This window comes from Euphorbia lathyris, chromosome 5, assembly GCF_963576675.1.
Source record: "Euphorbia lathyris chromosome 5, ddEupLath1.1, whole genome shotgun sequence".
Classification (NCBI taxonomy): Eukaryota; Viridiplantae; Streptophyta; class Magnoliopsida; order Malpighiales; family Euphorbiaceae; genus Euphorbia; species Euphorbia lathyris.
Genome location: NC_088914.1, coordinates 59,797,838 through 59,823,263, shown reverse-complemented (window position 1 = coordinate 59,823,263; position 25,426 = coordinate 59,797,838). Strand labels below are relative to the sequence as shown.

Sequence of the window (25,426 nt, the reverse complement as noted above, 5' to 3'; positions counted from 1 at the left end):
TATATATAATAATATTACAAATGCCAACATTCACGATATCCTAAGAATTTGTTCCTACATAAATAAAAAAATTGAGAATACTGTTCAAGAATTAAAGGAAGAAGAAATTTGAAACGAAATGAAAAGAAGTTGCATAAAAAGAACTATTGAACAATTATAATAAAAAAAAATCAAACTAATTACTAAACCGTCTTGCATTAGAAGTCCCATGGGACACTTGAAACCTGAGGTTGTATCATATATCTTTATCTCCGTGGAAGTCAATTTATCTCAAAATAACCATCCGTCATGTACTTTGAATTGAATGGGTATACCTGTCTATATAAAGTGCTTCAGTTTCTCTGTATCTTTTGTACCGCACTTCTCTAACATGCGCAACCCCCTCCTTGTTGTTCACTCTGGGATGAATTTACAGTGGGCTTCAAGTTCACATCAACCATGTCTTCTTGTTTTGTTGAGGAAAGGGTTTCCATCCCCGGCAAGGCAGAAGCAATTTTCCGGAACAATGGCTGCAATTATATTCACAAATGAAAGTTAGAGCTATAAGAAATGCACAATTAGAATAACGAGAAAATGATGTCAAAGTACATGATCATTGTGTCCGGGCATATGCACAACATGAGAATATAATTCCTAAGACTTAAGCACCTTTGTCATGTCATTAACTTGGAAAATAGAATTTCACCTTAATATTGAATCCTGCTTTTGCACTGGTTTCTATGAACATCACTCCAAACTCTTTAGCCTTGTTATCTCCTTCCTCTATAGAAACCTGCCTGTTGAATAAATAGAGCAACACCACCAAATGGAATAATTATTTCAAACCAACTCCGAGCATAATAATATGAACACTTGCATAAAGCTCCCAAAAAAACAAAAAGAAAAAGTAAACATTGGAAAATCAGATAGTATCAACATAATATTTTAAGGATTCCTAGCCATTCACCACAGAGATTTTATATATACAAAAACAGGGGAAAAATAACGAAGCAAAGTACAATTGCTGTCAGCGTTTTGCAGTTTCTCATCACCGCAAAAGGCTATTTTTCTAAAGCATGATTATCATCTTATTTTATCAATTAATGTTTACCTTTTATCAACAAGATCAGTTTTGTTCCCAACAAGAACAATAATGACATCGCTGCCCCGTTCTGTTCTTACCTCCTCAATCCACTTAGAAGTGTTCAGAAATGATTGCCTATCTGCATATGGTTCCATATCAGTGAGAAATTTAACAAGATCACAGTAGAAAGATAATAAATCCTTTGAGACAAAAACTAGGACTGACAATTAATAGGGTTCTATTAAACACAAAAACTAAATTGAAAAATACATGTAATGAGATTTACAATCATATACATGAAAGAGGAAAGAAGATGGGAAGATGTTCATTTCATGCACATGCACATGATCTCCAGTTATTTTTTCACTTCACTCTATTTTATTTGTATTTATTTAAAATAATTAAATGACTTTATCATATATCAGAACAACGTGACATGGGATCTCCTTGTTCTCTTTGCTTTCAATTATTTCCTTTCAGTCCTAAGACAAACAATAGGTCCTTTGGTTCTGATATAATGTTAAATGACATATGCAAATGATTGTCATCCCTTCTTTATAAATTTGAAGTAATTCAAAGAACTACAAAAAAAAAAGTGTATTTTGAGAAAAGACAACTTACTAGCCACATCATAGACAATTACTGCAACAGAAGAATCTCTAATATAACTTGGTATAAGACTCCTAAATCTCTCCTGCCCTGCAGTATCCCTGAGAAAATAGAATATAAAAAGTTAAGAAATTAGAACTGCATGAACAAATGAAAGAACACAAACATCAAGAGAACCATGTATGCAGCAATATGTCAAAAATCCTCAATCATCAAGAAAACTACAAGAAAGAGTATTAACAGGTTTCTTTGCCAACAAGTATGAAGAAAATTTGACCTCTTATTGAATTCAGAGAAACATAACAGCCTGCCTTAAAAAGGCAGCCTCATCTTGGACCATAATTATATTACAAAGAAACACCAAAGATGCAACAATATGGCTTTTCTATCAATTTGAACCTAAATTGCATTGCAATAATTGGGCAAGTGACGCAGGCTTTCAAGGCAAAGGGAAGCAATTGCAGATTATCGATTGAAGGATAATTACAAATGCAAAAGAAAAACAATTAAATTGAAATACATGTACATCTTATTGACTACCTTCGCCTATCATCCAATCCATAACACTATTGCAATGCAGTTAAGCTAGTAGAGTAGGCTGAAAACCACAAAGGGAATTAAAATGGCTGAATTATGTGATAGGGTGGTTTGAAAAGATGTGGCTGCAAACCCACTTCCAAATCTTATAAATGTAGCAATCCAACAGTTAAGACTAGCCATAAGATCAAAAAAATGCTTTGATAAAAATACAGTGAAAAGAAAGCCTCAATTTACAATTGAAGATGATGATAAAGATAAGAAAAAATCATACCAGAGCTGCAAACGAACAGTTCGATCTTCAAGGTACATTGTCTTCGATAGAAAATCAATCCCAATGGTGGCCTGAAATTGATCACGTAGAATCACATTAAACGAAGGAAGAAACAAGAATCAGTCAGCAGCATTCTAAATAGATCCCAGCTCGGGTTGTAGTCTTATAATGTGCTTCTCTAATAAATAAATAAATGTCATAAGATCCGGCAAACAGAGTAATTGTTATTCATTAAAATCCATCAAAACCACCTAATAAAACAGTAAAACACAGTCTCATTCAAAATTCACAAACCATAGAAAATCTGAACATTTAACAGAAGTATCACTACGGTTACTGGAATATCTCCAATCATATCCCAAATTGTCCATTAACAAAGTCAAAGGCTAGCGTAAGAAAATTAACAACAGAAAATGAAAGGAAATTAGAGAAAAGAAAGAAAGAAATAAAGAAGGACCTGGTAAGTGGTATCGAATTTATCGTACATGAAGCGAGTAATGATGCTGGTTTTGCCTACCGATTGATCCCCCAAGAATACGAGCTTGTATTTGGCCAGTGGAGATACTGTCGACATTGTTATGATATTACAGTTCTAGAAAAGAAATGTAAGGATGTCAGATCTGAATCTGAATTATGGAAGAATCTGTCTCAAAAAATGATACAACACAGAGATTAGATGAGATGAGAGAGAAGGAGAAAACGAACAAGTTTCTGAGTTCAATTGGTTTATATTCTATTTTTTTATTTTTTTTCTATTTTTATTTTTTTTTCTATTTTTATTTTTTTCTATTTTTATTATTTTTCCTTTTTTTTTTTGATTTTTTTAATTTTTTTAATTTTAATTTTTTTATTATTATTTTTTTATCTACTTTGAGGAGGACGAATGATCTTCCTTCTTCCTTCTCATATCGGGTTAGGTTTCTATATTTTTTTATTGTTTTTTTAGTCTGTGTTCATATATTTCATCAGAACTCTTTATCCGTCTGATTGTATCTGCTCTCTATTATTCTGTCGTTTATTCTTTTTTCGGATTTAGTAAGAGCGGAAATGGTTTATCTTGTCCGTAGATCAATAAAACTATGTGGTTGCAACAAAAAAAAAAAAAGATTCATATCCGAATGTTCGGAATGGTCTAAAGGATGAAGTTTGGATTGCAGATGTCTTTCTACAGATTTGGATTAACGAGAAATATATTATTGTTTTGTGTTTTTTATACCTTTTATGGGCTCTTTTTGCTCTTTGTAGTCATTTCCATCCCTTCGTGGATATTGTATTTGCTTTAGACTGTAATCATGTGAGGTTTTATTTGCTTGTTGTATTTCTTCATGTTTTATCTAATGAAATTATAAGCATTTCTAAAAAAAAATGGTTTATATTCTGGCGAGGAGAAACCACCAACTACAACGACTCCGCTTGGTCAACTTCTGTTTAATCATTTTCCTCTTTTGCCCCTCTCATCATCTCTTTAACCAATTTTTTCCCCTTATAAAATTTCAATTTAAAATCCAAAATTCGATTATCAAAAACCAATATGAACATTTCAAAATAAACTAAACTTGAATTAAAAGGACAAAAATTACAACTAAAAAAAACTAGGAAATCTAAAATGGTGAAATTTAGAGTAAAATTATTAGAGTTCTGTTTAAGTGTGTGTTGAGTTAAGATTTTTTTCATCGTCGTGATGTTCTTCCTTTTATAGATGTTGAAGATAATTTTATGGTTTCCATTAAGTCATGTTCTCCACTTTCGTATCATGTTTTAAGTAACTACTCCACCATGTGGCTCCTATAATCTCCATGATGGCCATGCTTCTTATCGACCCACGAAAAATATGTTAAAAATTAAACGACCTCCTAAAATATGAGTATCCTCTATGCTTACTTCAAGTCTCCCTTGGTTTCCCATAAGATGGTTCTCCTGGTTTCCCTCACGATGGTTCCTCTGGTTTCCCTCGAGATGGTTCCCTTAGCTTCCCTCAAAATGGTTTCCCTCAAGTCTCTCTTAAGATGGTTTCCCTCAGGTCTCCCTCAAGACGGTTTTTCTAGTTTCTATCATGATGGTTCCCCTAGTTTCCTTCAAGACGGTTATCCTGGTTTCTCTCAAAATGGTTTCCCTAAAATTGAGGTCTACTCTAGAAAATTCTAAGTGAACGGTTCACTAGGAAAGATAAACCAATGGAAGTGCATCGAGAAGGAAAGATGGTGCATAACAAAAACATAAAAAAGGTCCCTAGATATTTCTTCTAATAAAAAGTTTCCTAAAACATTTTCCTTGGAAAAATATTTCCTAAAACGTTCCCCTAGAAAACATTTCTCCCATGAAAAGTGTACATCAAGGAGTGCATCAAGAAAACTTTTTTTGTGCAATCAATTTCCCCCTCAAGCATGAATTTGAGGAACGTAAATTTTATGTTTCATTCTTCAAAAGTCATGGTGTCATATTTTAAATGTGCCATAAAATCTTTCTTTATGTGACACAATAATATAGATCATGGAGTCGGCTTGTGTTTACTAATCATGGACCTATTCAATGATGGGTTCTCCATCGTTCTCCAAAATTAGCATGAAATGATGTTGATAGTTAAAAGATAGGTTTCCCTTTTTTGCTAACATTTCTTTCTCCAAGTGATACTGTTGGGTCCTTCTCTCTTTATTTCATTGGAAACTCTACGTGACCCACACCTCCATTATAATACCTTACCTCTACGGGATATATTTGAGTTGTAAATGGTTTCTCATCTGCCTAGATAACTTTTATTTCATTTCCTTCCTATAAAAGTTAGAATTGATGGAGTGAGGATGACACACGCCAATTGACGTGAATCCAATCTCCCTAGCAAGATTTGATAGTTTAATATTGAATCAATGATAAAGAATGTTGTCATAGATGTTTTGCTTTCAATTATAATCTCTACTGGCAACAATTCTAATGTTTTAGTGGCTTCCCTGTGAAATATGACACCATGACCTATGTAGCAATGAGATCTTTTATTGATTTCCCTAGGGTCTTCATCATCCTAAATGGTATGATATTCATCATAGAACCATTATCGATCAACAATTTTGATATTGACTATCCATTGCACCTTCTGAATGATTTTCACATCGCACCTTCTGAATGATTTTCTTTGGCGTCTCTTGTGAAAACTTCTCATCTCGCTCATCGGCTTTCACCTCTTCCTTTGCCACTGGCTTCCCTCCATCCTCTTTCTTAGCATGGTGCCTTTCAGCTGCTCTTTTACGGTGCATTCTTCTCTTCTGTTTCTTATAAGAGGTTGGAAAAACTTTTTATAATATACCACATGCCACTAGTTACTAGAACTTTCTGCCAAAGGAACCACAAAGCAAGGTTTCCTCTAATTCGAGGTTGAGGGAAAATTCTCTCAATGAAATTCACTTCTTTGAAGGTTTTTTTATCCGTCCTCGCCCGAACTCTTCATTCATAATGATTCTTTTTTATGCTCTTCACTCCTACCTGGATTTTTTACTTCTTCCCCCTTTGGTTGTTGGCCTCTGGACCTCTGAGGTACTCTTTAGGGATCCAATCCTTCTTGGACTCTGGAAGCTTCACACGTAGATCTTGTTTCCTTTGATATTCTGTAATTCCAGTTTATATATATATTATGTTCTATTATTACTTTAATTTCCGTTTCGTTCTTTTGTATTAATATTTTTAATAGAAACTGTTCCAATTTATCGACAAACTTGTTTGGAATGTGCGATATGACAGTAAAATATCTTATTTGAAACCATAATGTTAGGATTGAATTTATCATTTCGTATGTTAGAGTCAAATTTATATTTCTTCGGAAACGTTAGAGTCAAATTTGGTAAGGCTTAGATAGTGTATTTGGTTATATGAATTAATATTATAAATTTGTTGTATATAATATAAATTTAAATATAAGATTAATCTTTAAATAATAGAAATAATAGTTTATCATTTAACATAAAAATAATGTTTTGTAAAATCTTACATACTGTTTTTTCATGTTGGTAGTAAAATCAACATGGCATGCAATGTAAGAAAATGGAAGAAAGATTGGTTATTAATCAAATTAAGGAGCTAATAAACTTTAGTATTTTGAGAATTCAAAAGCCGGCATCTCATACACGCTTTGCTTTTGACAATTCAAATTCTTTTTATATGCCTTTTCTTATTCTGGAAGGAAGGAAATAAAAAGTGCATTCATTTTTTTTTAATAATAACAAATAATAATATGATTAATATTTTTAGCATTCGACATTTCCTTCTTTAATTTAGAAATTTCATGCAACATGCAGCATGCAGCATGCATTATGCATATGAAATCATGAGTTTGTTTTTATTTTTTCAAGTTGACATTTCAAACTTGACCTAAAATCGATTAGGTTTCTGTATTTCAAGTTTGTTTTTATGCACCCTTCTCCTCTTACAAGTTCCATTTTACAGCAATTTATTCTCAGCTTCTCTGGATTGCAACACTGCTTGTGATACTTCACTTTGTAAAACAAAAAACTAGAAAAAAAAAATATGAAAATTGAAAAACACGAAAAAATGAAAAACCCAAAAAATGCATAAAAAACGTAAAAATACGAATAACGAGAAAAAAACAAAAAAAAACAGAGTTGCTATTCATATTTTTCGTGTTTTTCTCATTTTTCACGTTTTCATGTTTTTTTTTGTTGATTTTAATTGTGTAAATAAAATTTTTATGATTATATTTAACTAAACAAATGTAAGTATAGTAATGGTAATTTTTTTTTTGGTAGGAAAGGAAAAGAAAAACAAAACAAACAAAAAACCGCTTAACCCGGGATCAGCCTAGGAAAACTGACCCCCACCACATCCTTCAAGATCAAAGAAGAGATGAAGACCGGAGGAGAAGAAAAGGTAGAAAGACCCAACAAACTAGAGTGCCCTTCCATCGCAAGACGGTCCGCTACGCGGTTCTGCTCCCTATAAATATGAGCAAACCTAATAAACTCAAAGGAGGATCCAATCCTTCTAATGCCTTTAATAATGTTCAGGCTATTTCGGCAAACATCATTGCCCTCAGAAATCATTTTAACCGCTTCTTGGTTATCTGACTCAACAAGAAGCTTCTTCACCCCTAGATCCTTAGCAAGCTTCAGGCCAGAGAAAATCCCCCAAAGCTCTGCAGAAAAAGAAGAACCAATACCCAAATTCTGAGAGAAGCCAGAAACCCACCTGCCACCATCATCTCTAAGGACCCCTCCTGCGGCAATTCTCCCGTCTCTTAGACAAGAACCATCAGTGTTGAGTTTAACCACACCTTCACTCGGCCTACACCAGCCTAAAAGATTGATCTCTTTCCTCTGAACAGCCCTAGCCAAGGGGTCTTCAACAAAACTCTCAACCAAGGTACTAATCTTTTTAGAAAAGAAATCAAGGACATTTGGCTGAAAAACCACTCCTCCTCCAAAGATCTCCTCGTTACGCCATCTCCAAATCTGATGGCAAACCACCACAAAAAGAAGAACACCCTGATTCCCAGGCAGAAGAATCCCTTTAATTCCATCTACAAACCAATCATTCTCAGAATGGGCTAAAAAGGAAGATAGCACATCCCTAGGGAGAATTCTCCTCCAAACCTCTTTACTTTTCTCACAATCCTTGAGAGCATGGCACAAAGTCTCCTCAAACCCTCTGCATCTGCCACAGGCTCCAAAATCCACCAGATGCCTCCTTTTTCTATCTGAATTAGTAAGCAACCTATTCCTAGCCCCAAGCCACAGGAAGCTCCTAATACGGTACGACACTTTTAAGGCCCAAATCGTCTTCCACACCCCAGGGGAAGAAGAATCCAAACCCTGATAGAACGCCTGAAAAGCAGATTTACACGAATAGGCCCCATTATTAGTCAGCGCCCAATAGTAACTATCCTTGTCTTCAATTTGATTACTAATCTGAACACCTCTAATAGTAAGGAGCGATTCCAGACTGAGGTAGGAATCAAATTTATCCCAAATCCACTCACCCTCAGAATCCACAACATCAGCAATCCTCCAGTCCTGAATGTCCAACGGAGGCAAGGAAGTACAAACCTCCAATAAAGGCTTCTTACCTATCTAAATATCCTTCCAGAAACTGATGGACCTGCCATTACCCACATTCCACCCAATCCTAGAACAAAATTCAGCAAAAACTGCACTAATGCCTTTCCAAAGAAAGGAACAATTAACCACTCTATCCTTAGGCCCCCCAAACACCTTATCCTTCCGATACTTACCGTATAAAAGCTGGACCCACAGAGCTGAAGGAGACTGCCACATCCGCCACAGGAGTTTCATTAATAAGACTTTATTATTATCTTTGGCTTTCCTAATGCCCAGACCTCCTATATCTTTAGGCTGACAAACCTCACTCCAAGGAACAAGGTGGATCTTTCTCCCCTCCTCAGCTTCCCCCCATAGGAACCTACGGTTAATTTTATCAAGATCTTTAAGCACAGGTTCAGGAAAATGACAAGCCTGCATAATGTGATTGGGAGTCGCACAATTAACAGATTGAATTAACGTAAGACGGCCAACGAGAGAGAGAGTCTTAGATTTCCACGTGGCACACTTCATATTAGCTTTATCCAAAGTATCTTTAAAAGACACTTTAGACACTCTCTCACTGTGGAGGGGGATACCCAGATACTTCCCGAGAGAGCTAGTCAGAGGAATACCCGACAGATCACTCAACCTTTTACAGACTCTCTGGTTCATATTTTTAGAGCACATCATCCTAGACTTTTGGACATTAAGCTTCTGACCAGAGGCCGAACAGAAACAATCAAGAATATCCATAATAATACTCAAATTCTCCTCATTACCTTCCAGAAAGATCAGAACATCATCCGTAAAGAATAAGTGAGTAACCTAGGGATAGAAACTATTGATAGCCACTAGGTGGAAATTCCCATTATCAACAGCATCTTGGATTAGATGAGACAACCTCTCCATTGCAATAACAAAAAGGAAGGGGCTCATTGGATCTCCTTAACGGATACCCCGGCCCGGAGAGAATTCCTCCGACATATCCCCATTAATCATAACTTGAAAAACAGGAGAAGAGATACAAACCTTTATTAACCTTCTCCAACTGTCAGGGATCCTAGCTCTCTCCAGACTCTCCATCAGGAAACTCCAGTTGATGCGATCATAGGCTTTCTCCAGATCCAACTTAAGAGCCACAATGCCTTTCTTCCCCTTCCTAATCTTCATAGTATGGACCATCTCCTGGGCAATCACCACATTATCCATCATTTGTCTACCAGACACAAAACTTCTCTGATTCTGACAAATGATCTCAGGAAGAATGCAACGGATTCTATTAGCCACAATCTTTGTAACAGTCTTATAAAGAACATTACAAAGACTGATAGGCCTCATATGCAAAAAGGAAGAAGGCTTCTCAATTTTAGGAATCAGAACCAAAAGGGTTCTATTCACCAGCCCTATATCCTGAGAACCATTAAAAACACCTATGATAAAGTTATAGATACCTTCCTTCACAACCTCCCAGTGCTTATGGTAAAAACTAGCAGGCAGGCCATCAATCCCAGGAGCTTTAGTAGCCCCAATACTAAAAATAGCTTGATCAATTTCCTTCAGGGAAATAGGGTGGAAGGCATCCAGAATACCATCCTCTCCAACCATAGGAAAGGTAGCAACAGAATGAGCCCTCTCCAGATGAACAGGCTCCTCTTTAAACAGATCCTTATAGAAATTCAGGGCCAAGCTCCGAATATCATCATCCTCATACACCCAATCACCATTAGAGTTCTTAATAGCATCAATTATATTCCTCTGCCTTCTAATGATGGTAGAGAGATGAAAATACCTGGTATTTCGATCCCCATCTCTGATCCAGGACTTCCTAGATTTTTGAAACCAAAGAAGCTCCTCCTGCCTGAGCACAGCTTCCAGCTCCTTCTGAAGGGTTTTGAGAAGGCCATTCAAACCGTGATCAAACCTAACCTCCAACCTACGCTGAATGCCCTCAATTCTATTCAATAATTTATTCTTCCTCCTAATAATATGCCCAAAGACATTTTTATTCCACCCCAGCACATTATTCCTGAATCCTTCAGCAGCTTGAAGGACATTCGAGTGAGGTTTCCAATTATCATGAACGAATTCCTTAAACTTAGGATGAGACTCTTAAGCCAACTGATAACGGAACGGTCTCTCACCCCTAGGACGATTGCCTCTCATCAGCCTAAATAATATAGGACAGTGATCCGAATGACGGAACGGGAGATTTAACACAGAACTCTCAGGCAAAGTAGTCTGAGCTAAAACATTAGCATAAACCTTATCCAAACGAACAAAGGTACTGTTGCGCTTCCAAGTGAATTTATGACCAGAGGCCCCAAGATCAAAAAGCCCACATAAATCCATACTATTCTTGTGGTGAAGGCAGCGATTAACATAATGATGTGAACCCCCTCTCTGATCACTCATAAAAGCAATATCATTAAAGTCACTAGCAACAAACCAAGGCTCAGATATGCTGACACTCATAGAGTAAAGAACCTCCCAAAGCCGTTTCTGATTGGCCAAAATAGGGTCAGCATATACCAGGGTAATAAAAAAATGTTTATTACTGGAAACACTCACTTTGCAATGAATAAACTGCTTATCCATACTAATAATATCGAAATGAACCCGATCTGGCTTCCAGAAAAGCCAAATCCCACCAGCCCGGCCAGTAGCCTCCGATCTAACACAGTTCCAGTTCCTAAACTTTTTAACCACCTCATCTGCTTTATCTCCACTAATCTTAGTTTCCATTAAAGCAAAACAAGACGGATTAAATTGTTTAATTAGATCATTAACATGGATACGGGTAGCCTTGCTAGCCGCACCTCTAAAACAACAAATCCATAGAAAGGAGGACAACTGACCGCACCCACAACCCTAAGCTAGGTATTTATTAGGGGCTCCTAAGAGCCTTGCCGAGGTACCCGCAGTCCCTCTCTCAAAGAATTATGGCCACCTTTTTGCTTCCCTTTTAGCTTTTTCATACTAGTTTTATTAACTCCCATAGTCTTCCCAATACCAGGGTCGCCACCCTGATTAGGAATACTAACCTCATTCATCTTTTTCTTCCTTTGATAAGCTAAAGTCTGGGATCCCACCTGGGATTCGCCTTTAGAGACAAAAAGGGGGTTAACAGTTTTAAGCACCTTAACTGATGGTTCTATAGATTCTAATCCTGGCATACTTTGATCAATCTGCTCGTCAACCTGGCCAGAATCTTGTACTTCCTCAATAGCCAGGGCCCCAAATCTAGAACCTGAAGTGATACCTGACGCAGCCCTAGAATCCCCTTTAACTTTGGGGGTTAGGTTTCTCTTTGATATTAGGATTAGCAGTAGGATTTGGAAGGATAGTCTTTATATTAGGGTTAATATCAGGGGGACGATTTTGAACAACTGAAGGCTGAGTCCTTCGTCTAGCAGGCCTCTTCGCGACCATCCAGGGACCAAAATTCCCCCCATCACCTTGGATCCCTTCGGTTCTTCCGATATTACCCCCAGCTTCCTCTTCTAACACCTTCTCCCTCTTAGGGCATCCCTCCCTAGTATGACCATACATACCACAATCATAACAAATATTATGTAACCCTTCATATTCAATAAGGTACACCTTGTTATGAACACAGAATTTTGATAACAGGGGTTTTGCAAGATCAACATCAATACAAACCCTAGCAAACTTACCTCTAATAGCTCCAACCGTAGTTTTATCCACATGATGAACCTTTCCAACCAGACCTCCTATTTTATTGAGAAAACTTTCACTGTAATACTCTATAGGAAGGCCCGGAAACCTAACCCAAGTCAAAATTCTGTTCACCGAGCAATCATGAGAATTAAAATTTGGAACCCAAGGCCGCAAGGCCAGAATATGGTTGGAAATAATATACGGACCCCCATTGATCACAGCATTATAATCTTCAACACGAGTAAATTTAATGACATAGTAGTCATTCTCTAAGTCAGTAATACTGACTTTACCTTTCTTAGCCCACTGCGCTTGGATCCTCTGGGCGAAGTAGTTAAAGCTAATTCTCTTCCCAAGAACATTAACTATTAAAGAAATCTTCCACTTTTTCCTGAGCTCCCGTTTATCTGCTGAGGAAAGCCTGATCACCGGACAAAGCGGATCGTCATGTTCACCATCCTCTTCATCAAAGTCAGAGAACACATCCCCATAATCCCCTTCCATCAATACCTCCTCCATACAAGGCTCCTCCTCAACCACCCCCATAACCGTATATTTCCAAGAAATTTGCCCTAAACCATTCATCACAACCCTAGATTTGGGAGAAACTGAGTTCCCCTGAATCTGAACCCCACACTCATCACCAAACCTACCCGACATCCCTTTCTTAACCTGGATCTATCCCGAGGCAGCCTGCCCCACTGCCGCCGCCCCATCCTGCCCGGCACCCTACTGGCAGTGCCAGAACCAGCGCCGGTGTTAGACGAGGTGCCGCGGCCTAATCTCCCGGGCGGACCGGGGGGTGGACACCTCATGGCGACGTAAGCGGTGATTGGCGCCGAAAGCAACCAATCGTGGAATCAAGCTGCTCGGTAGGACCGGAGATATGGAAGAGTCGCCACCCACGAATGGGAAAATGAACACCGATCCCTTGCGGGAGACCGGTGTGGGTTCGAGAAACTTAGGTACGAGCCGAGAAGGCTAGCTCCTTTCCGGAGAAAGGCTACTAGGCACCCCAACATCGCCCGGTTATGAACCACCGACCTCCTACTCAGCATGTTAGGCGATAACGGACTAATCGTATACTTCTTTGAGTTTAAAATTGATTTGAAACCTTTTCTTTCTCGTTTTGGAAACCGTTTTGAGCATATATTATGGAAAAGCCACTTTAGTAAAGAATCACCCATTTACATCAGTTCGATATACATACAAAGAGAGGGGGGAGAAAGAAGTGATTTATTTACAACGTGATTTACATGTCGTGTTGCGTGTTAATTCTATACTAACTTATTCCCCCAAAACGAATTTATTTACATGGTTCGTACCTTAACCGTCGTTGGAGCGATTTTGGTACGTTTCAAAACCCCGCTTGATGAAGTTCACCCGAATCGCCGTTGGAACGACTCAAGTGTTTGAAAACGTTAAGGTAAAAACCTTTAGTAAGAAAACATGGTTAAACATACAAGTCAATTTATTTTGTATAAATCATTTAAGAAAACGATTCAAAAACTTCATTATTCACAATGGAAACGATTTTAATTACAAGATTCGCTTAATCCGTCGTTGGAACGGACTAAGGTTTTAAAACGTGTTGATTTGAGAAATGAGTTGAAATGTCAAGAAAACACTATTTATTTACATTAGGAATTTCTAAAAAACCATTAGTTTAAATGATTAAATTAAAAACTCTTTTTGTGATTTAATTTTCCCCTTTTTCTTTAATGGATTCTCTATTTGTCATAATTACAATAATGAATATATTTAAACCAAAATTTACTCCCAAATAAAGCCCATTTGAAACATGGACCCCTAAATGACCCAAAAGATTAAAGAAAATAATATAAGCATATATATATACATTTTAATCCAAAAAAGGAAACATAAAATGCAAATAAATGAAAAGAGATTATATTATACTTATATGAAAATACTAAATATAATACATTTTTGCTTCAAATATGTAAAAATAGTAAATAAAACTCCTAGATAAGAAAATAACATTTATCCCCCAAAATAGTTTTATTTAATAATAACTAATATAGCCCAAATATCCCAAAACTATATATATACATAACAAATGTAATTTTAAATGTCAAAATAATATCTATTCATCCACTAATTAATCACTCCCAAAACACCCAAGTAAATATTCTTTTAAAATGAAATTCATTACCATTTAAGTAAAGGAAAAAGAAAAGAAAAGATATATATATACATATACTTATATTTAATAAAAAATGATATATAAACATCCCAAATAATTATATATACCAAATGTCTAAAAATTAGTTTGAAAATATATGTTACATAAATATACATATATATACAAAGGACCAAAAGCTTAAAAGTTAAGAAACAGGGACCAAAACAATATTTTTTACATTCCAGCAGATTTACCGACGGAAAATCCGTCGGTAAACAGCAATTAGTGACAGAAACGGAAATTTGCAGCAGCACTCCAATTGTTTTCAGATTTATTCAAAAACTTTAAATTAAGTCTAATTCAATCGTTTTGGATTTCCGAACTACCAAAAATGGATCATAGTCAATAACGGAAGTTCCTAAAACGACGTTTTTATTTTAAAACATTATTCGGAAATTCTTTTAAATTAAAACTTATAATTACAACGTTTTTAACACCAGAACTACCTTTTTATCGGATCACGGTTCGTATTGGGATATCAAAACGAGGTTTTTTATTTTAAAGCAAAACCGAATTTTATTCAACACGAGACGGAAATTAAATAAATACGAAAAATTAAATAAAACGTGATAAATAAATAAATGACAAAATAAATAAAATTATAACATAAAAATAAATAAAGGAAAAGAAATAAATTAAATAAAATAAAACGAGTCTAGTCCTCGGATAATACCTCAAGTTCGGTATCTGACAGTCGAAGCCGATTGATTCCACGAGTCGTGATTTTCCGGTTTTTTGTGTTTTTTAGTAAAAATTTAACTTTGGAAAATTCGGAATTTTTGAGAAAAAAAATATTTTTCTCAAAAAAAATCACTTTCTCTCTCTAAAAATGTCTAGAGTGAGAAAGGCTCTAAAAATCCCTCCTCCCCTTTTGCATGGGGATCCGTGCCTTTTATAGGCAAACGGATCCCCGGCGGAATGGGCGACGCCTGAAAAGAATCGGGCGTCGCCCAAGGGGGTTGGGCGGCCGCCCAACCTCACGTTGGGCTATCGCCCAACATTGTTGGGCGATCGCCCAACAATAGTTGGGCGGCTGACCAACATTGTTGGCCGGCCGCCCAACATTTGTTGGGCGAACGCCCAACCGCCGTTGGGCGTTCGTCCGACGTCGGTGGGTGTTCGCCCAACAGCCGCCGGGGCGCGCATGCCCTACGGCCGTCGAGTGTGCGTTCCGTGCCGTCGGGCGCCCACGTGTCGCGGTCGTCGAACGCGCGTTCCGTGCTGCCGGGCGCACACGCCCCGTGGCCGACGAGAGCACGCTCCGCGCCACCGGGCCCGTGCATCGCTCGGACGTCGAGCGCGCGCCACTTGTGGTTAGATGCGTGCATCCGACGGACGTCGAGCGCGCGCCCCGCGCCGTCGAGCGGACGTCCGACTGTCGTCGACCGCGCGTCGGATGCCGCTAAGCGCTCGCACCATGCCGCTAAGCATTCGCGAGCCACCCCATTGGCAACAGCGACCCGCCATAACTCTTTCTTCCTTATTATGTACTTATCATTCTTTATATATTTTTTGTTTTTCAAAACTTCCGGAATCAATCGCTTCAACCGTCTTGTTTTCAGGTTTTCGTCACAGGTCCTCCGACTCGGTGTCTACAGTTGCCCCTACTTTGCTATTTTGACAGTGATGTGTGTGTTTTGAAAACGTTTTTTGCTAACGCACACATGCAATGTAAAACATATAAAAAGTAAAAGACACATAAAGAGTAGGAGGGAGAATACCTGACCTTCGCGCTGCGCGCTCCGGTGTTGTTTATCGATTCTTTCCAGCCTTGCCTCTGAATCGGCCGTCGGTGGATGTTTTTCTCTCGGAATCTAGCGTACGTTGACTATGGGTAAGAATGGCTCAAAAGCAACCTCGGTCGTGGACCGTAGGTAAGATGGCTAAAAAGCTACCTCGGTCGTGAACCGTAGGTAAGATGGCTAAAAAGCTACCTCGGTCGTGAACCATAGGTAAGATGGCTAAAAAGCTACCTCGGTCGTGAACCGTAAGTAAGATGGCTAAAGAGCTACCCCGGTCGTGAACCGTAGGTAAGATGGCTAAAGAGCTACCTCGGTCGTGAACCGTAGGTAAGATGGCTAAAAAGCTACCTCGGTCGTGAACCGTAGGTAAGATGGCTAAAAAGCTACCTCGGTCGTGAACCGTAGGTAAGATGGCTAAAAAGCTACCTCGGTCGTGAACCGTAGGTAAGATGGCTAAAAAGCTACCTCGGTCGCGAACAGTAGGTAAGATGGCTAAAAAGCTACCTCGGTTGTGAACCGTAGGTAAGATGGCTCAAGGGCAGAAAAGTTCTTTCTAACGATTCTGAATTCTTTTAAAACACCATTGTCTGGAGCTAGTGTCTCGGAGGTTTAATGGGAACGTGTTTTGGTCTGGAATGATATAGACTAATGATTATTTTTCTGTTGACTGTTGTCTGTATTTTGACTGGTGTCACTGCTCTGTAAAAATTGTCTGTTGTCTGGAGTTCATATCTTGACAGTATTGGTTACTGTCTGGGAGAAATGCAGGCTGAAACAGACTGCAAATCAGAGGTCGGTGCACCTGGTAATTAATTATTTATTTTTTACCTTTATGTCACATCGTACTTTTTTCACTATTTATGGGAATGACATTCCCTCTTCCTATATAAGGTGGTGGGGTTTCATTTCAACCCCACACCTTCTCTCTCTTCTTTCTCTCTCTAGACTTTGATTTGGATTATCCTCGGGATGGATTTGGATGAATGTGATGGCATGAGAGGCATGGATGAGGTTTACGTGAACCTAGATAGAGTGGACCCTTTCCACGACCCTACGACGCATCTGAGCCGGACACGCTGCAACGAGGTAAGTGATTTCTCATTTTTGTTTGATTCAAATTCTAGGCTTTAGTATTCCTATCCGAACATGATTTGCATGCTAACTTTTAGATTGCCTTAGAGGACTTTAGCTAGAAAACATGAATTTCTTCACTTACAAGTAACACTTGTTTGTTTCTGTGTACGAACGCGCGTTATATGCATGTGAGTAGTAACCCTGCGAATTCCTGCATGCTAACAGTAAAAATAACGTGAATAGTAAAAACGTGAATAGTAAAAAACGTGAATAGTGACAACTTAACTAATGCACGTGAATAGTGAAAACTTAACTAATGCATGTGAATAGTAAAACTTAACTAATGCACGTGAATAGTAAAAACGTGAATAGTGCATGTGAATAGTAAAAACGTGAATGTGAATAGTGAAAACTTAACTAATGCACGTGAATAGTGTACATGAATAGTAAAAACGTGAATAGTGAAAACTTAACTAATGCACGTGAATAGTAAAACGTGAATAGTGCATGTGAATAGTAAAAAATGTGAATAGTGAAAACTTAACTAATGCACGTGAATAGTAAACTTAACCTATGCTCCTTGTCAATGCGGACGAGAGTGGATTAAAGAATTAACTAAACCTTACATGAGCGACCCTAAAGGAGAGACCTTTATAGAAAGTTGGCCCTAATTGACCAGATGTCTCTAGGTTAGATAATGAAAGAATACCTCTTCTTAACGCGTTTTCATCAATCGTACGCTTTAGGAATCGTATTTAAATTTTCCTGTCTTGTTCTTTCTAGTTCATCGAGATTTCCGGGACTACGGCCGAGATTCATTCGTGGTATGCTAGGCTAGGCGCCGCGGCGAGAGCCCGTGTGCGCGAGTTGGGCTTCGAGCCCTTTATTTCAGCGCTGTCCCGCACCAACGGGGTGTGTGATCGTTTTGGCCTACGTGCCTTATGCGAGCGGTGGGTTGACTCGACCCACACCTTCCATCTTTCCTTTGGGGAGATGACCATCTCGCCCAGAGATTTCTCTTTATTGACGGGGCTGCGGGGGAGCAGCACTCCAGTTCCCTTTCATTTTGACCTGATGCGACCGCGGGTTGACCTCGCTAGGCTTGCTGCTTTGATTGGGCCGGGAGTTTGTCCAGGCGCCAGATCTACTCCGGTGAAGTTTATTTCTACTGCGAGCCTTTTGAGTCGCCGGGATTTTTGCGAGACAGACGATACTGACTTGGCAGTTCGTAGTTTCTTAGTGTATACTCTGAGTGAGACGATTTTCCGCACCAAGAGCGGAAAGGTACACGCTGGTCTTATTCAGGCTCTCAGTGACTTGGATGCGGCGGCTTCCTATGATTGGGCGGGGGCAGGTCTAGCCTTTCTATATAAATTTTTGGATCTGACTTGCCGGAAGCGCAAGGACTTCGGTGGTTACACCTTTGCCCTGCTGGTACGTGACGCGCCCTTGACTCGCCCATTTTATCTTCTTCGCGCTTTCCACACTTATAATCTTTGTTTTTACCGCAGGTCTGGGCGTATGAGAGGCGGATTCTTCCCAGCCAGTCTCGGCCTCGGCCACGAGTACCGAGGCTCCCTCTCATGACCCGATGGAGATATTTTGACCTAGGCGCCGAGAGGAGACGGACGGTGGCGCGGCTCCTAGATTAGATTGACTCGCGGACCCTGGGATAGGTAGATGTCGTCTAGTCGTGCTAGATTCTTGTTTGAACCGTTCTGACTTTCTCTTTGTGTTTTTTTTAGATTAAGTTCAGGTGGGACGACCTCGACTTCGTTCCCGATTACATGTATGTATCTGTGATCCAGGAGCAGCAGTGCGTGCTCACCGGCCCCTACGTGCGGGCATGGTATTTGGGGGACCGAGGCATCACCGGGGTTAGTAACGCACACTGGACACCGGGCGAGATTCCCGTTTCCATGTTCGTGGTGCGGACCATGCCCCTGTCGGTCATCCGTCAGGATTTGACCCATCGGTTTTTCGGTAGAGAGGTGTGGGTTCATGCCGGGGACCGTGATCCCTACCTATCGACTCTGTTGAGCGCGAGGGATGCCCCAGCGACGGCGATGGAGGTGGATCCCGTGGCAGACGTATTCTTGCGGGAGGCTGTCGCGGCAGTCTTCGGTCAGGAGGAGGTCCCGGTGAGTGGTTCAGCCTATTTACCTTTATTCATGAGATGGTCAGCGGTATTTATTGTGTTTTTATTTGCAGGAGGGGTCCTGGAGGAGCGCTCATCTGTCGGACTTCTTTGACGGCACTCGAGCTCAAACATCTGTGGGCGAGCCACCCTACTATGTCGGCGAGTCCTCCAGTGCTGCCCGACCGGAGAGGTCCTCCTTCGGTGTGCCCGTTCCGGACTACGGGAGAGATTTCGCCACCGTTTGTTATGATGAGTCTGGGGCAGCCTATGCGGGTGTCGAGATGGCTCCTCCCATCTTCACATCGAGGGTGCCATTTGACCCTTCCGACGCTTCGCAGACTACGAGAGAGACTTGTACAGATTATGTGGGACTGTCCGGTTACCTCCGAGACTGCCTCAGCTTGCGCTGTGCCGATCACCTGGTATGTATCCTTACTTTATTTTAGTGTAGTGGAATGCATGCATGTATGTATGATTTCTGTTCTTGCCTATGCTGCTTTTTTTTTTTCACATCTGTTTTTCTTCTTTTTTTTCCTTTTTTAGTGCGATCTTCACGCCCATGAGCGGAGACGGAGTGAGTCGATGCGGGAGGCCGATGCCAGGGTTGGCCAGGTGTACCAAGAGCGGAACGACCACTAGTCGGAGGTGATGCGGAGGGAGACTGCTGGACGTTTTGTCATTGAGGAGAGGGCGCGTGATGAGACAATTGGACGCCTCGCTGCCGAGGAGAGGGTGCATGTTGAGACCACAGGATGCCTCGCTGCCGAGGAGAGAGCACGAGTTGCTAAGGAGAGGCTCCGAGTTACCGAGGAGACCTTATCTGCGGAGCGAACATCGCATTTGAGGGGGTTTGAGGCCTACTGGGACTTCCCTCCATATTAGGCTTATTATGTATTGCTTTGTAGTTTTCATTAGAGTTACCCCGATGTATAGCTGATGTATAGGGAGCGGGGTGGATAGCAGGTAGGCTTTTTTATTGTGAACAGTAAGATAGGAAATATATAACTCATGATTCATATTACCATACATTCAGTAGATTGTGATGATTCCAATCATTCTCGTCAAATATATTCATGCCTTTATTTATTTACAAACAACAGAAATATTTAGCCTCTTATACATTGTTTTTGTAACTGCTCAAGTTATAACTATTGTTACCAGGACCCGCCTTTCGGTTTCGGATCCCGGCGATTTTTCTCCTCTCCTTTTACTATCCTGGAATTTTTAAATGAGTGCCCTTTCGGGTTTTCACCCATTGGGATTTCCCTTATTGTTGCATAGGTCGCCCTTTGCGGGTTTTCAACCTATCGGGAATTTTTCTTTCTTTTTCTCTTTTTTTTTTTTTTTTTTTTTTTACGAAAAGTATTTCTTAAGCCTATCCAGGTTGGTAGGTTCGGAGAATTCCATGCCGTCCATAGTAGTTAACTTCACTGCTCCTTTGCTTAGTATCTTCTTCACGAAGAATGGCCCTTCCCAGTTAGGCTTAAACTTGCCCCTAGGGTCGGTGTGCGTCACACGGATCTGTTTCAGCACCATGTCCCCCTCTTTGATAGGGCTGGCCTTGACCTTTTTGTTGAAGGATTGGGCCATCCTTCTCTGATATAGCTGCACATGGTAAAGGGCTTCCATCCTTTTCTCGTCAACCAAAGCCAACTGCTCATGTCGCTTCTTCACCCATTCCGTCTCGGGGATTTCTACTTCCACTGCGATTCTCAACGATCGCTTTTCGATCTCAATCGGCAGGACTGCTTCTGTTCCGTATACCAAGGAGAATGGCATTGCTCCAGTCGAGGTTCTGACTGTCGTGCGATAAGCCCATAATGCGAGTGGGAGCTGCTCATGCCAATTCCGATGTGATTCCACCGTTTTTACGAGAATCCTCTTAAGATTCTTATTAGCTGCTTCTACTGCCCCATTAGCTTGTGGACGGTACGGAGAAGATATGTGATGTTCAATGCCATATTCTCGGAAGAGACTTCTTACTTCCCCCTGAAACTGGACCCCATTATCCGTGATCATGTGATGAGGCACTCCGAACCTGGTGATCAAGTGTTTCTCAATGAACTTTCTCATCTGCTTGGATCCCAATTTGCTAAACGACTCTGCCTCTACCCACTTGGTGAAATAATCGATGGCGACTGCAATAAACTTGTGCCCGTTTGAAGCATTAGGCCTTACCTCACCAATGATGTCAATGCCCCAAGCCGCGAATGGCCAAATAGGTGCTAACACATGTAATTCCATGGCTGGAAGATGACTACAATCGCCGTGGATTTGACAATCGTGGCATTTCTTCGCATACTCGCTACAATCTCTTTCCATGGTGAGCCAATAGAAGCCTTGCCTTATGATTTTCTTTGCTAACACCGCTCCTCCTATATGGGCCCCGCAAATTCCCGAGTGTACTGATTCCATTGCTTCGCGGGCTTCTTCCGCATCCAAGCACCTCAGTTGTAACCCATCGGTGTGCCTTTTATAAAGCAAATCGTTGTGGATGACGAACTGCTGAGCTAACCTTCTAATCATAGCTTGATCTCTAAGTTCCGACTCTGCCGGGTATGTTCCACTTTTCATAAAGTTCACGATATCGAAATACCACGGCTTTTCATCTGCCCCTAATATCATTACGTCTTCGTAGCATGGTTTGTGAGATCTCTTCAATACCAACGGCTTTGAGGCAAGGTTTCGAGGGTTGTCCCAAACTGACACTAAAGTGGCCAAAGCGTCCGCAGCCTGGTTCTGTGCTCGAGGGATATGATAAAAACGACATTCCTTGAATCTTTGTGCCAACCCTTCTAGCTGGTCTAGGTATGGACGCAACCTTTCTTCCCTCACTTCCCAATTTCCCTGCGCTTGTTCGATGATCAACTTGGAGTCACCCCAAATTTCGACATATGATGCTCCCAATGCTGCTAATGACTCTAAGCCATAAATGCACGCTTCATATTCGGCCATATTATTGGTAAGAGGGAATGATAACTTCTTAGCCATCGGGATTCTTTCTCCCTCTGGTGAAATAAGTAGTACTCCAACTCCGGCTCCATTCGAATTAACTGCTCCGTCGAAGAACATTTTCCATGGTATAACTTCAATTGCGCTTAAGTGCTCATCGGGGAAATCATAATTTATCTCTTCCTCTTCTGCATTCAGAGGCTGGTTGGCCAGAAACTCTGCCACGGCCCTCCCTTTGATAACCTTCTTCGTTATATATTCAATGTCAAACTCGGATAAAAGTAGTAACCATCGGGCTAACTTCCCTGTCAAAGACGGAGTTCGGTACAGATACTTCACGGGATCCATCCGGGAAATAATGACCACTTTGTAAGATTGAAAATAGTGTCGTAGTTTCTTTGTTAGCCATACTACTGCCACGCACGTCTTTTCGATCATGTTATACTTGAGCTCGTACTCCAGGAACTTCTCACTCAGATAATACACCGCGTGCTCCACACCGGTGTCCCCCTCTTGGGCCAGCATTGCCCCAATGGATCGCTCTTCAATCGCTACGTAGAGGAGAAGCGGCTTTCCTAGTTTAGGCGGTCTCAGAACTGGCGGATTAGACAAATAGTTCCGGACGCTCTCCAAAGCTTGCTGACACTTATCATTCCAGATTGTGGGTTGGTCTTTCCTTAACAACTTAAAGATTGGCTCGCAGATTGCGGTGAGTCTTGCTATGAACCGACTGATATACTGAACCTGCCCCAGAAACCCTCTCACTTCTTTCTCATTCTTCGGTGCCGGCATTTCCTGTATAGCTTTCACTTTATCGGGATCTACTTCAATTCCTTTATTTCCGATTACGTAGCCTAAGATTTTCCCTGACAAAACGCCGAAAAAGCACTTCTTCGGATTTAGCCTTAGCTTGAATTCTGCAATTCGGGCCAAAAACTTCTCGAGTGCAGCGAAATGCCCCTCTCTTGTCTCCGATTTGACCATCATGTCATCCACATAAACTTCTACCTCCTTGTGTATCATATCATGGAACAGTGCTGTGGCCATTCGCTGGTAAGTTGCCCCGACATTTTTCAAACCAAATGGCATCACCCTGTAACAGTACGTCCCCCACTCAGTTGTGAACGAGGTTTTTGCTTTGTGTTTCTCAGTCATCTGTACTTGCATGTAGCCCATGAAACCATCTACATTCGTGTGTAAGACACTTGATGCTGCACTGTCGATCAACACGTCAATATGAGGCAACGCGAATTCATCCTTGGGGCATGCCTTGTTAAGGTCTCGATAATCGACGCACATTCTTACTTTGCCGTCCTTCTTTGTGATGGGCACCACATTTGCGACCCAAGGGGAATAGTCGATTACTTCGATGAACCCTGCTTCTAACTGCTTCTTCACTTCCTCTCTGATCTTATCTGCCCATTCCGGTCTCATGCGTCGGAGCTTCTGCTTTACGGGCCTCGCCTCGGGATATGTTGGAATGCGGTGAGTTACGATTGATTGATCAATTCCTGGCATGTCTTCGTATGTCCAAGCAAACACTATTTCGTATTTTTTTATTATTCTCTCAAATTCTTTCCTCTCTTCAATAGTTAATTCTTGAGCAATTTGTATAAGTTTAGGATTTTCATCCGTGCCAAGATTGAAAGTTGACATTTCTATTGTATTGATTTCAAATGTAGGCATGTTATATGAATGAGAATGCATGGAATGATCACGATCAACATCAAGCAAGTAAGCAAAATCAGAATTCATTTCATTGATAGTATTGGCGATTACATCATCTGATTCAAACAAAGCAGTAATACAATTTTCATCCTCAAGGTCCTCGGCTTTCTCATGAACTTTGGAGGTACTAGGCTCGTCCACCGCTCCCGCAGTTGCTTCAATGGTGATTACTTGCTCCTCGGCATTCAAGTCTAACATCATAATCTCCTCGACAAAGCAGCTCGCTTTTCCACTGCCCCAGTCAGCAACATCATCAAAGATCTCAAATCCTGGCAGAATCTTTCCTTCGGCGCTAACAGCCACTTCCGACTCATCATCAGACTCATCCCAGATGTTGATCGGAACCCTCTGATTGATACCTTCCTCGTCGGAGGAACTTCCCCAAACGTCCACGACCATCAGATCCATTATGTGAGGGACATTCGGATTTATGTAGGAAGGGTCCGACGATCCATACCGAGCCCAGCCTATCAGTTCTTCATAGTCCTTGAGGAACACTCCATTCATTCTTCTAGCCACGAGTGGAATAGCACCCTTCTGGATGCACATGAGTTGCTCCTGATCACTCAAGGTGACCCGACACGAGGCATACTTGAACCTCCATCTTCTAGCATAATCCATAAATGGTTCCTCGGGGAATTGCCTGATCCTTTCTAAATCTTCCAACGACCCTGTCCACGGAATGTACCTCTCATACCTCTGCACAAAGGCCTCCATGAGGGATCCCCAATCCCCTTTTGTCTTTGCCGCGAGCATTCGGTGCCACATCAAAGCTTCTCCTATAAGTGTCTTTGGAAAATGCTGGACTAACTCACTTCGGTAGAGTCCCGCGTCAAACATGTAGGCACGGAAATGGTTTATGTGATCAATGGGGTTCTCATCTCCCTTATACTTAGTCATGGTTGTTACTGCTTCAGGTGTCTCCTCTTCGGGTAATGCAGGCATTTCCTCTAGACATTCCCGTGCGGCATATTTCTTGATGAATCTCTTAGTCATTTTTGCCCAATCTGCTTTAACGTGCATTGGAAGAGACATGTACCACACTAGTGAATCTCCTGCCAATGAGTTGCAAAACAAGCTCGTGATCTCCTCCTCTTTGAAACCTAGAGGACCCATAGCCGACAGATAAAAATGCAAGTGCTCCATGGGGTCCTTCCCTTCATTATACTTGTTGACAGTCGGAAACGGACGTTTGATAGGCCCAATTTGCATCGCGCTATATTCCCCTGCCCGTATTTTGTCTCTTCGATACTTCATCAAAAACAAGCTTGACATCAGTGACCAATCATGCTTAGTCGCGTCAGGTAGCGATTGAAACCACTTCAAAGGTTCGCCCACCAGCGAAAGATGGAACCATGGAGCGACTTCTTCCACTTTGTATGGCT

At 40.7% G+C, this 25,426-nt stretch overlaps 1 protein-coding gene across 1 annotated transcript; it reads right to left on the bottom strand.

Annotated features, from left to right (window-relative positions):
• Positions 1-3,189, bottom strand: LOC136228758 (ras-related protein RABH1e). Its single transcript, XM_066017233.1, has 6 exons — positions 2,941-3,189; positions 2,484-2,554; positions 1,685-1,773; positions 1,091-1,202; positions 686-776; positions 1-509 (listed from the first exon to the last, which is right to left on the bottom strand). Exons 1-6 carry the CDS (start codon positions 3,055-3,057, stop codon positions 366-368), a joined length of 624 nt encoding a protein of 207 aa, XP_065873305.1. The 5' UTR covers positions 3,058-3,189; the 3' UTR covers positions 1-365.
• Between the last annotated feature and the right edge of the window lie 22,237 nt (positions 3,190-25,426).

Coding starts and splice junctions, on each gene's coding strand:
- LOC136228758 (XM_066017233.1), bottom strand. CDS start 3,057: ATGTCGACAGTATCTCCACTGGCCAAATACAAGCTCGTATTCTTGGGG. Junction 1,774..2,483: donor ACTGTTCGTTTGCAGCTCTG/GTATGATTTTTT, acceptor CTATTTTCTCAG/GGATACTGCAGGGCAGGAGA. Junction 510..685: donor AAGCAGGATTCAATATTAAG/GTGAAATTCTAT, acceptor ATATAATTGCAG/CCATTGTTCCGGAAAATTGC.